The sequence below is a fragment of the Triticum aestivum genome, chromosome 5D (genome assembly GCF_018294505.1).
Source record: "Triticum aestivum cultivar Chinese Spring chromosome 5D, IWGSC CS RefSeq v2.1, whole genome shotgun sequence".
In the NCBI taxonomy this organism is placed as follows: domain Eukaryota; kingdom Viridiplantae; phylum Streptophyta; class Magnoliopsida; order Poales; family Poaceae; genus Triticum; species Triticum aestivum.
Window position 1 is genome coordinate 348,496,723 of NC_057808.1, and position 12,551 is coordinate 348,509,273.

General features: G+C 47.4%; 1 protein-coding gene across 1 annotated transcript; it reads left to right on the plus strand.

Annotated features, from left to right (window-relative positions):
* Positions 1-905: 905 nt before the first annotated feature.
* On the plus strand, positions 906-2,420 carry LOC123121667 (solute carrier family 25 member 44-like). The gene has a single exon (XM_044541681.1). The coding sequence runs from the start codon at positions 1,502-1,504 to the stop codon at positions 2,237-2,239; it is 738 nt and encodes a 245-aa protein (XP_044397616.1). The 5' UTR covers positions 906-1,501; the 3' UTR covers positions 2,240-2,420.
* Positions 2,421-12,551: the final 10,131 nt, after the last annotated feature.

Sequence of the window (12,551 nt, forward strand, 5' to 3'; positions counted from 1 at the left end):
GTCATTTCATAAATAGTGTCAGGGGACAAGTGACACTATACATGATGGCATCGAGGTACACCGTCTCGTCTGCGGTATGGCCGCCACGTCGGGGTCTTGTGGATGTCGGGTCGGGCTGCAGTCGGCAGCCGGCTGGTCGGCGCAGTCAGCAGTCGGCAGCCGGCCGGATGAGCAGTCGGACGGGGAGCCGACAGGAGCGGCCGGGCAGTCGGACTGAGAGGCTTTGCTAGCCCCGATGTCTTGAATTATTGTCTCGCCGTATTCGGGGTGTCCGTGCCAATTATTCCGACACATTCCAAATGGGGCTTAGCTAAAACAAGTTTGGTCTCGATATTGCATTGGTAGCGGGTTGTAACAAAATTGTGGTCAACTCTGGCAATCTGAAACTCATAGAGACTATTGAAAATGGAGGTCATTCTGATGAGAATGTGGCAACCATTATTAATGACTGTTATCACCTGATATGCGAGTTCAGCTCTATTACTTCCGAGTTTTGCCCAAAAGAAGAGAATACTGTAGTTCATGAATTAGCTAGATGTTCTTTTTGTAATGAGTGGTTTGAAGATGATCCAATTGAGCTTCTTCCTATGTTGATTAAGCATGTAAACTTGACTACCAGTTAATAAAGAGGAGGTAAAGTTCTAAAAAAAAGCGAAAGGAAGAGAAAATTAAGAAACCCTTTTCATCAAAAAAATATAAAAACGTGTGGATCTAAAATACACTCGGAACCCTTTTCTGCTACCCCATCCGTTTGGGCAGGATTATCCAGCGCAACAAACCCGCCGGGTGCCACGCGCCGCGCCCTGCGTCAGCCCCGGCCGTCACGCTCTCCCGGCCACGAACCAACCGTACCAACAGTCTCCTCTGAATCCCCTCCGAAAATCCCAAGTCCAGGCCATTAATCAGAGCGCGCCACGTCCGACGCCGCTCCACACACTTCCCCCACCGCCTGCCTGCTCTGCTCTGCTCCCTCCTCCCTCCCTCCCCCGCCCCAAAACCCTAGCCGCCGCAGTCTGCTCCCCATCCTCCGGCGCTCACTCGCTTCCTCGTCGCCCGCGTGATACGCGCGCAGGAGAGCATCCCCCGGGAGCGCGGCCCGCCGCTGTCCCCGGCGAGCCGGCATGGAGGAGAGGCCATAGATCGCCGGCAGGCGCCTCCGCCGCCGCCGGACGCGGCGGCGGAGCAGGCTGGGGGCTCCCAGGAGCTGCAGCTCCCGGCGGACATCGACTGGGAGCGGCTCGACAAGTCGCGCTTCTTCGTCCTCGGCGCGGGGCTCTTCTCCGCCGTCTCGACCGCGCTCTACCCCGCCGTCGTCCTCAAGACGCGCCTGCAGGTCGCGCCGGAGCCTCCCCCGGCGCACGCGGCGACGGGGGCGCGGCCGGGGCTCCCGCCCTCCGCCGCCGCCGCGGCCACCACCATCCTGCGCCGGGAGGGCCCCCTCGCCTTCTACCGTGGCTTTGCCACCTCCCTCGCCGGGACCGTCCCCGCGCGCGCGCTCTACATGGGCGCGCTCGAGGCCACGCGCTCCGTCGTCGGCCCGGCCGCGCTCGGCCTCGGCGCGCCGGAGCCTGCTGCGTCCGCGGCCGCGGGCGCGGCTGCCGGGCTCACCGCCGCCGTTGCCGCGCAGGTTGTGTGGACGCCCGTCGATGTCATCAGCCAGCGCCTCATGGTGCAGGGCAACCCGTGCCCGGCCTCCCGCTACCACGGCGGCCTCGACGCATTCCGCAAGATCGTAGCCTCCGATGGCCTCTGTGGCCTGTACCGCGGCTTCGGCATGTCCATCCTAACCTACGCCCCCTCCAATGCCGTGTGGTGGGCGACTTACTCACTGTCACAGAAGATAATCTGGAGCGGAATCGGCTGCTACCTCTGCGAGTACGGTGTGGGTGTTCAAGAAATCGATGACGGCGACGGTGAAATCTCATTGCAGCCAAGCTGCAAGACACTCATGGTGGTGCAGGGAACGAGTGCCGCGATAGCCGGTGGCGCCGCGGCGCTTGTGACCATGCCGCTGGACACCATCAAGACCAGGATGCAGGTCATGGACGGCCAAGGCGAGCCAATCACCATTGGGCGGACGGTGCGGGAGCTGATCAAGGAAGGCGGGTGGGGCGCGTGTTACAGGGGCCTCGGCCCGAGGTGGGCGTCCATGTCCTTGTCTGCCACCACCATGATCACCACGTATGAGTTCCTCAAGCGCCTCTCGGCGAAGAAGGGGCAGGAGAGTGGCGTTCCCTGACTTCTGATGGCAAGTATAGATAATGCAAATTAGGTTCCTTCCCTTGGTTTGTTTAGTTCTTTTCCACAGCTTATCTGATCTTTCAGGTGTTGAAAAGAAAATGGTGATCAAGTGTGTGTAGATAGTGTCTTAGTTTGTAACTCCAAATCAATCAACGAAATCCACTTTATTTCTGGTACTTTGCTTCTGCTGCTTAATCACATTTTAGCTTGTGAGTCTTGGCAAGTAGTAATTCACTTGCTTGGAACCAAACATCCAATGGTATCACCGCTTCAGCGTGCACCAAGCAGGTTTCATGTCATTCCTTTCCTTCTCTATTTGTTTCATTTTCTGGTTCTGATCATGAACTGCATGGCACATCAGGAATCTGAATACTTCAAGTGACAGATAGACTGACTGTAGCGTACAATTGACCATTCCATACATGGTCACGAGCGACAGGCATATATGGACAGGTACGCTGTACAGGTGATCTCATACACAACTGGGCACTGCTGCAGTAACCTGATATAGTTATAGTCCTAGGAAAACTGAAGATCTGTTTAGCCCTTTTGTCAGTTTTTCCCTTTCAAACTTCTGTCTTTTTTCCATTCGAAAATAGGAGGCCTAATAAGAGTCTTCTCTTGGAATAAACAAGTACGTACTAGATGATGTTCCAACTACCTACACCACTTTGGTTACAAATGGCATGCAAATCCCATATATTGATAATGGTTAACCACTTGTATATGACGTCTAGCCGGTGTGTTTTATCTGTTGTTTATGCTATCATTTTCTTGTAGTGGCCAGAATTAGGTAGCTTTCTTTCCATAGCTCTGTTTCTTTTCTAGTGTTAATTGTCTTTGGTACTTCTTTTATTTATGCCTCTGGCTCTTGGTTTGCTCAAGTGTAAATATCACTGTTAATTATATTCCTGTCCTATTACCCGTGGTCTAAGTCAGCTGGGAGAGAGAGGAAGAAAATTTGGAGTTGGAATACTGGTGACATTGTTGAGAATGAGATGATAGGTACATTTGAGTAAAACAAATCGACATATAATATATTACCTAGCTGCAGTTAAAAGTATATGTTCCTTTCTGTAATGGCAAGACCCCGAACGTCAACATGTATGTTTACAAATAGTAAAAGAATGTGTTGCTTTCTGTTCTGTCTAATTACTAGAGTTGCAACATGCAATCAATGAAATCACTTCTCTCCTAGGTATTTTGCTCTTTTTCTTAGTACCACTGGACTCCTGGAGCTGCATTTATATAGCACTAGCACTGAATCAAGGTCTCCTATCCTTACCTTAAAAAGTTTCTTATCCGCCGAATCTAGGATGGATATGTGGTTATTGACTTATTGGCAAATGAGAATGACTTAAAGTGGCTTGGATGGAGAATAATCATGCCATGGAAGAACTTTCTCTGTCTTTACTGAGCTCAAATGAATTAATTAGGCTAACCAAAATGATTATCTTTCTGAGCCGATACTCTACCTTACTACCTTAGATTCACTCTGGTTGCCATATGCCGCGTCAACATGAGTACTAGTAATTGCTTCAGTGAGGGTTTTAGGATAGGTTTATTTATTTATGTTGACCAGAAGGCATGCGATTTGTGCTTGTAATTATGGTAACAGGCATTCGGCTGGCCCGCCTATCCCTGATGGCGAAAGCTAGCTCATTGGAGTTAGGCGGGACTTTCGCATCCACAAATTCTGGACGTGCAGCAAGATATACTTCTTATCCATCGAAGGAAGAGTTTATTGGTCACTCACGGCATAGTGATCTCACCTAAAAACGAGGTCACACAAACAAGACTCGTCTGTCTATATGTCAATCGGCCAGACGAGGAGTGGGAGGTGGAGGTCTCATCGATGGTCCTATCAGCGTGTATGTGATCACTAATCAGGAGCAGCCGCTCGCTTTCTCTAGTGTTTTCCTTGGCTAGGTGAGACAAGACAAATGGTATCGAAGCAACCGGTTGGTTTTGTTTTCCAGGAGCAAGAAAAGTTCCAGGATTCCAGTCGGGGAATCGGTCTTGGCAAACTATAGTTTCAGAACATATGTTTTTTTTTTCTTGATAAAGAGCGATTTTATTATCTCAAAATGTAGCATCAAACGGATACAAATCATTATAAGTAACACTAGGCCTCTGCATGACTAGTATGCATACAATCAAACCCAAAAATCTGATAAAAAGACATAAAATAAAACTGACAAATCGATAATAGTAGAGTCCTATAGACCGACACTATGCTTATGTCGGAAGAGGTGGTAGATAAATCTGTAGGTTATGCTGTCATATATGTTGGAAAAAACCCTCCATAGCCACCTGCTTCAATCGTGTACACATCGTCTTGAATAGCGGTTGGTACTTCGCTTGTTTAGCATAAACCATGTACAAAGCTAGTGCGTACGATGAAAAATAACTTGCAGAGAAAAAGCATTTTTGTCATTAAAAATCAAATCATGTCTACATAACCAAAACCAAAGCGACCAAATTAAGGCACACGCTCCCATCCTTATTACCGTCTTGAACCTATTTGGAATACCGTTCAATTAATGACCAAAAATATTGGCAACACTTATGGGTGGATACAAATTTAAGGCTATTTTGGATGCCTGATCATGTAGAACGTGTAAACTTACATTGAAAAAGAGGGGTGTGAATGTCTCGTCATGAGTACAAAAACAACACTTCTTACTCCCTTGCCAGTTGCGTCGAGCGAGGTTGTCTCTGGTAAACACAACTCCCTCATAAAGATATCACATGAAGATTTTCACTTTTAATGAAATCTTGACTTCAAAATTTTCTTGCTATTAGTCACTGGTCCCTCCGAATGAGTGAGCGCATTGTACATAAAGTTTATAGTGGAAGATCTTGATATAGTAAGGTTTTAGTGAAACACATCTCGGCCTTGTATCAGGTTAATCGAATCTAGCCGGAATAAAAGGTTATGCCATGCCACAAGTTGGGGGCCAATCAAATCCCACCTAAACAAAATACTCGACGGCGATGAATTGAGCACCTGCACAATAGTATTTTTCTTGTCATGAGCAATGTTGTACAAGATTGGATATTGTTCTCGGAGACTGGCATTGCCAAGCGAGATGTCTTCTCATAAATGAATCTTTGACCCGTCCTTTACCGCGAAAGATCCAAAGCGAAAGAGAGATTTTTACTGCCATTAGCCAGCCCAAAAATGCGAGTCGCCAGGTTTTCAGAATGCCTACACACTGCCTTTTGGCCTAGATACTTGTCGCGTAGCATAGTTTGTCAAACACCATCCTCAGTAAGAAGTTTAAACAATCATTTACTGAGCAAGGTCTCATTCTTGACCTGCGGGTCATGAATTCCAAGCCACCTTGGTCTTTCAGCCTACAAACCATGCTCCATTTGGCATGTGCGCAACCAAATAGATCGGCTGCTGGAAAATGTAGTAGAAAACAAAAAAAATCCTATACAAACATCCAGAAACAATATGAAAATGCATATAGATTTAAATCAACGATTGTTACCGACTCCGAAGCGCAAGGAAAGGTAGATCGTATCAGCGTGTATGTAATCACTAATCAGGAGCAGCCGCTCGCTTTCTCTAGTGTTTTGTCGTCGCTAGGTGAGACAAGACAGATGGTATTGAAGCAACCGGTTGGCTTTGTAGAATGGACAAAACTCTAAACAAAGACACCTTCGTGAGGCGTAGGCTTTTCAGGAGCCAGAAAAATTCCAGGGTTCCAGACTTCCAGTCGGGGAATCGATCTTGGCAAGCTACAGTTTCAGGGCGGATGGTATCTCTACTCTTCACGGTGCGCCCCTAAAACCAAAACAAACGCTCACCCCTGACCGCCAAATCAGATGTTGTATCCGTCCGTGGATAGAGAGGACTAGTTCATACATAGTGATGCGAGCGCCGGCTATTCAAAATTGTCCCTTAAATGTTCATTCAGGTTGTCAATTTAAAATTCAAATGCGTCTCATCTGATCACATAGTGTCACAATCAAAAAAAGACAAGTATGCATAGTTTTTATATGCCCCATAACAAAAGATTATCAGCCCGGAAGTCCCTGCAAAAAATTGGATTTCCTACCCTGCCAGACCGGCCATCCTTCTGCCGCCGCCGTCTTCTCGGACGCTTCTGCCTCCGCCTCTAGCCACTAGTAGAAAACGAAGCTTTATCACTGGTTCGTAAGGGCCTTTAGTGCCGGTTCTGCAACCGGCACTAAAAAGTGGAGACTAAAGCCCCCCCTTTAGTACCGGTTCGGCACGAACCGCCACTAAAGGCCCACCACGTGGCGTGAGCTCGCGCTGTGGTATGGGGGACCTTTAGTACCGGATACTAAAGGTTTTTTTTTTGAAAATTTTGGAAAAAAAGTTGATTTTTTTATTTTCAATTTTCTGAATTATTTGACAATTTAGTCTCTAATCACCCCTCTTAACTACTCAAGTGTGGATTCCAGACTTCCAGTCGGGGAATCGATCTTGGCAAGCTACAGTTTCAGGGCGGATGGTATCTCTACTCTTCACGGTGCGCCCCTAAAACCAAAACAAACGCTCACCCCTGACCGCCAAATCAGATGTTGTATCCGTCCGTGGATAGAGAGGACTAGTTCATACATAGTGATGCGAGCGCCGGCTATTCAAAATTGTCCCTTAAATGTTCATTCAGGTTGTCAATTTAAAATTCAAATGCGTCTCATCTGATCACATAGTGTCACAATCAAAAAAAGACAAGTATGCATAGTTTTTATATGCCCCATAACAAAAGATTATCAGCCCGGAAGTCCCTGCAAAAAATTGGATTTCCTACCCTGCCAGACCGGCCATCCTTCTGCCGCCGCCGTCTTCTCGGACGCTTCTGCCTCCGCCTCTAGCCACTAGTAGAAAACGAAGCTTTATCACTGGTTCGTAAGGGCCTTTAGTGCCGGTTCTGCAACCGGCACTAAAAAGTGGAGACTAAAGCCCCCCCTTTAGTACCGGTTCGGCACGAACCGCCACTAAAGGCCCACCACGTGGCGTGAGCTCGCGCTGTGGTATGGGGGACCTTTAGTACCGGATACTAAAGGTTTTTTTTTTGAAAATTTTGGAAAAAAAGTTGATTTTTTTATTTTCAATTTTCTGAATTATTTGACAATTTAGTCTCTAATCACCCCTCTTAACTACTCAAGTGTGGATTCCAGACTTCCAGTCGGGGAATCGATCTTGGCAAGCTACAGTTTCAGGGCGGATGGTATCTCTACTCTTCACGGTGCGCCCCTAAAACCAAAACAAACGCTCACCCCTGACCGCCAAATCAGATGTTGTATCCGTCCGTGGATAGAGAGGACTAGTTCATACATAGTGATGCGAGCGCCGGCTATTCAAAATTGTCCCTTAAATGTTCATTCAGGTTGTCAATTTAAAATTCAAATGCGTCTCATCTGATCACATAGTGTCACAATCAAAAAAAGACAAGTATGCATAGTTTTTATATGCCCCATAACAAAAGATTATCAGCCCGGAAGTCCCTGCAAAAAATTGGATTTCCTACCCTGCCAGACCGGCCATCCTTCTGCCGCCGCCGTCTTCTCGGACGCTTCTGCCTCCGCCTCTAGCCACTAGTAGAAAACGAAGCTTTATCACTGGTTCGTAAGGGCCTTTAGTGCCGGTTCTGCAACCACTAAAAAGTGGAGACTAAAGCCCCCCCTTTAGTACCGGTTCGGCACGAACCGCCACTAAAGGCCCACCACGTGGCGTGAGCTCGCGCTGTGGTATGGGGGACCTTTAGTACCGGATACTAAAGGTTTTTTTTTGAAAATTTTGGAAAAAAAGTTGATTTTTTTATTTTCAATTTTCTGAATTATTTGACAATTTAGTCTCTAATCACCCCTCTTAACTACTCAAGTGTGGATTCCAGACTTCCAGTCGGGGAATCGATCTTGGCAAGCTACAGTTTCAGGGCGGATGGTATCTCTACTCTTCACGGTGCGCCCCTAAAACCAAAACAAACGCTCACCCCTGACCGCCAAATCAGATGTTGTATCCGTCCGTGGATAGAGAGGACTAGTTCATACATAGTGATGCGAGCGCCGGCTATTCAAAATTGTCCCTTAAATGTTCATTCAGGTTGTCAATTTAAAATTCAAATGCGTCTCATCTGATCACATAGTGTCACAATCAAAAAAAGACAAGTATGCATAGTTTTTATATGCCCCATAACAAAAGATTATCAGCCCGGAAGTCCCTGCAAAAAATTGGATTTCCTACCCTGCCAGACCGGCCATCCTTCTGCCGCCGCCGCCTTCTCGGACGCTTCTGCCTCCGCCTCTAGCCACTAGTAGAAAACGAAGCTTTATCACTGGTTCGTAAGGGCCTTTAGTGCCGGTTCTGCAACCGGCACTAAAAAGTGGAGACTAAAGCCCCCCCTTTAGTACCGGTTCGGCACGAACCGCCACTAAAGGCCCACCACGTGGCGTGAGCTCGCGCTGTGGTATTGGGGACCTTTAGTACCGGATACTAAAGGTTTTTTTTGAAAATTTTGGAAAAAAAGTTGATTTTTTTTATTTTCAATTTTCTGAATTATTTGACAATTTAGTCTCTAATCACCCCTCTTAACTACTCAAGTGTGGATCACTCATTCCAAATCGTCTAACTTCCCGACCGGTCACCCATCCTCTCACTCCCCTAGCCTGAGCACGCTTAACTTCGGAGTTCTATTCTCTCTACTTTCCAAGTCTGCACTTGTTGTTTTCCTGACAAATGTAAGCTGACAATCCTATTAACCCTCAGCAGTTTAGCTTGAGCATTAGGTCACACGTTTCACCGTTTGAGTTTGAAACTATTATTCTAAAAAACAGTAATTATTTAGTAACACTAATATTTTTTGAATAAGTTTGACCAGATTTGACCAAAATTCAAAAAATTGAAACAATTATTTAGTAACACTAATACTCTTGAATAATTATGTAGTAACATTAATACTTCTTGAATAAGTAGTTTGACCAGATTTAACCAAAAAAACTGAAATTTGAGCATATCTTTTTTTCCTTTTGGCATTTGAGGATTCTAAAAAATTGCAAACAGGTCATAGGCTGTCAAAATCATATGCGGATTTTCGTGCTGAATTTTTTGATATATTATAGGTTTTTTCTGACATCGTATGCAAAAGTTATAGCCGTTTTACATTTTCCCTACACTTTTTGCAAAACATGTCCAAATTGAACTTTTCAAATTTTCCTAACTAGTAGATGTAGTAATATAACTACCTCTCGAAGGATTTTATTTTTTGAAGTTTTTATCATTTTCTTTTGATTTTTTCAAAACTGAAATGGCGATACACGAGGGGGGGGGGAGTAGAGTTTGAAAATTGCCCTATAGTCCTGGTTTGTGTCTCCAACCGGGACTATAGGTCAGACCCCTTTAGTCCCGGTTCATGACACGAACCGGTACTAAAGGTTAGCCCTTTAGTACCGATTTGTGCCACGAACCGGTACTAAAGGTGATCGTGGGGCCCCGGCCTGACGCCAGCCCGCCACCACCCCTTTAGTACCGGTTCGTGGCACGAACCGGTACTAAAGGTTCAACACGAACCGGCATTAATGCATAGCCGTTCGAACCGGCACTAATGGTACCATTAGTACCGGGCCAAAATCAAACCGGGACTAATGTGTCTGACATTAGGTCCTTTTTCTACTAGTGAGCTGATCCTTCTACCGATTGAACATCTAGAAACGGACGGCTCACATGATCATCCTTACATCGTCATCCAAATTATCATTTTCAAGGTTAACATCTTCGCCTCCTCCAAAGCAGCTGTGATCTGAACCTTCTTCTATTCGAGCATGGACTTCTTCTCTTCAAGGTTGAGCTTCTTCTCGGTCGCCGCCATCAACATGTTAAACATCTTGGCCTTACATGCCTCATTGATGTCGAAGGTCTTGACATATGCCTCCTTCTTCGAAGATGTTCTCGAACATGTTCTTATCTTGGCCGCCACCCCTTCTCGCTTCGTCTTCTCCTACTCCCACTTCTTTCTTCGGAACCTTGTTCTAACCTTCTTGAGTGGCTCTTTTGTTTGTTCGGTTGGATCACCCGTTTCTTCCTCGGTGCTCATGTCGGCGGTCTTGACGGAGTTGGCAATGAATACATTTCACTTGGGTTGTCCATTCAACTTCAACCAACAATGCATGAGAATGAAGTTCTTCTTCAACTTCAAGAACAAATTGCACGCACGGAAAGGCTACAAATTAAAACATTGTAAAAAAATTGCATATCCGATCCACCTAAATGACCAAAGCATAGAGCATATCCAGCTAACAAATTGCATATTATGATCAACACACTTACTTGCTCGGAGAGTTCAGGTAGCTGCGATACTTGGACAAGAGTTCTTCTATAATGTTCCATTGATGGTTGAGAGGCTTCACCAAACGGTTGTGGATGAGTTTGTCGGTGCAGGGCTCGAAATGCTCGTACTCATGGAACCAAGTGTGAATGTTGTCTCAAAATATTGACCTCTTTTGCTCCGTGCCATGGATTGTATCGATGCTAGTGGACAACCACACATCACACAACAACTCGTCATCCTTCATGTTGAAGCTTTCTCCTGTATCATTTTTTTATCAACAACAAATTCATCTGGATCAGGGTCGACGTCGTCGGCCTCCTCTTGCTTCTGCTGCCCGGTAGCCCAATCCGGTTGCGTGCCTGACTGGGTGTACGTGCCCGGTTACGTGCCCTGCTGGGTGTACATGCCGTACTGGGTGTATGTGCCCGGCTGCATGGATTCCGAGTCATCCACCTGCCCGTCCTCGTAGCAGCCTGCGCCTCCGCCTTCGTCGTGGATCATGTTAACCTTCTTCCTGCCTGCATCATCGCCCGCCGGCTCGCCCGCTTGAGGCATACCGACGAACAACATGCGGGCACCGAGTTGCTCCACGCCCAACGTCTGCGGCCGGACAAGCTGCGGTGATCGAGAGACTGAGAAAAGCAGCGACGTCGCGTTGACGTCGACGCAGTACGGCACGTGCCCGGCGGCGGATGCCGCGGACTGCCTACCGAGATGTTGGGTGACATAGAAGTAGGGAGCCTTGTATTGCTATGGCCAGAGCAGCGACGACGACGGCGCCCCACGTCCCTGGGCCTGCCCTGCACCACGCCCACCGTCGATATGTCCTCGCCACGACCACCACCACCCCCGGCCTTGTGCTTCTTGAGCGGTGCCGCCTTTGCCTTCGCTTTGAGGCGGCAATTTTGTCGTGTCGTCGAGTTGATCTTTTAGGCGGCCACGATTGCCGGATCCTCTAGCAGTGTTGTCTCCGGCAGCTTTTCGTACGGGTCCATGCGACGACGGCGGCGCAAAAGAGCGGGAATTGGGGTGGAGAGCGGCAGGATGGTAGAGGAGGAAGGCTGAGAAAGGGGGATTTTGTTGCGGAAACAGTGTTGCCAGCTCCAAATGTGCGGGTTCCGCCTCAGTTTTGGGTGGTCCGGGGGTGTCGTAGTCCTACCTAGCTGGTTCCAAACTCCTGCAAAGTCTCTCTGATTTGGCTCCAGTTTGCGCGAAAATAGAAGTCCGGACTGGTCCGCGGACAGATGCGGGGTTTAGACTGCTCGGTCCGAACGGATGCGGGAAGTTTGAGGGTTGGAGATGCTCTAACAACTCCTTAACCTCGCACACTCCTACACTAATTGCTGCTGCTCCCGCTCCCCAGACAGGTGAGAATGTACTTATGTACAGCATGGATCAACACAGCTAGCTCATGGCGCATCAGGCTCTGCTTTAGCCTCTTTTTATAGACATCAGACACTATTCTCTGCACGGCGCAGTTTCAGGATCAAGCACTAAATTTCTGGCACTTCTCGTCTGATATTATTACCGGAATTTCAAATTCCCACCTTGGCGTGCCACGCCACCGTCGCCTTCTACCACTCCGGCGATGGGCACACGCCTCCATCCTTCCGCCACCTACCCACCGCCGCCTTCCAATGCTCGAGATGGCGGCGCCTCCCCTCCTTAGCCCGCGCTACGGCAGCTGCCTCCATGCCACCGCTCATCCACGTCAACTCGATACACCGTCAATCATCCAGGCATCAAAGTCCTTGTTTGGTCTAGTGCTCTAAATCTAGATGGGTTCAGAAACGATCTTCGTTAATAGCAAGATCATGTTCATTTTTTGGACAAAGATATGTAAAACTTCAGAAATCGTTAACTTGCAGACACTGAAACTGCAGATAAAGCACTGTTTTCCATAGTAAAGCCCTTCTGTTCAGAAATATATTTTACTAGCTTCAAATTTTCATATGCTACTAGTCGTTACAACGAGGAGCTTAAGAAAGCGTGCTCTTGAATCTT

Bases quoted from the DNA above. Each gene is read 5' to 3' on its own strand.
- LOC123121667 (XM_044541681.1), top strand. From the start codon at position 1,502: ATGGGCGCGCTCGAGGCCACGCGCTCCGTCGTCGGCCCGGCCGCGCTC.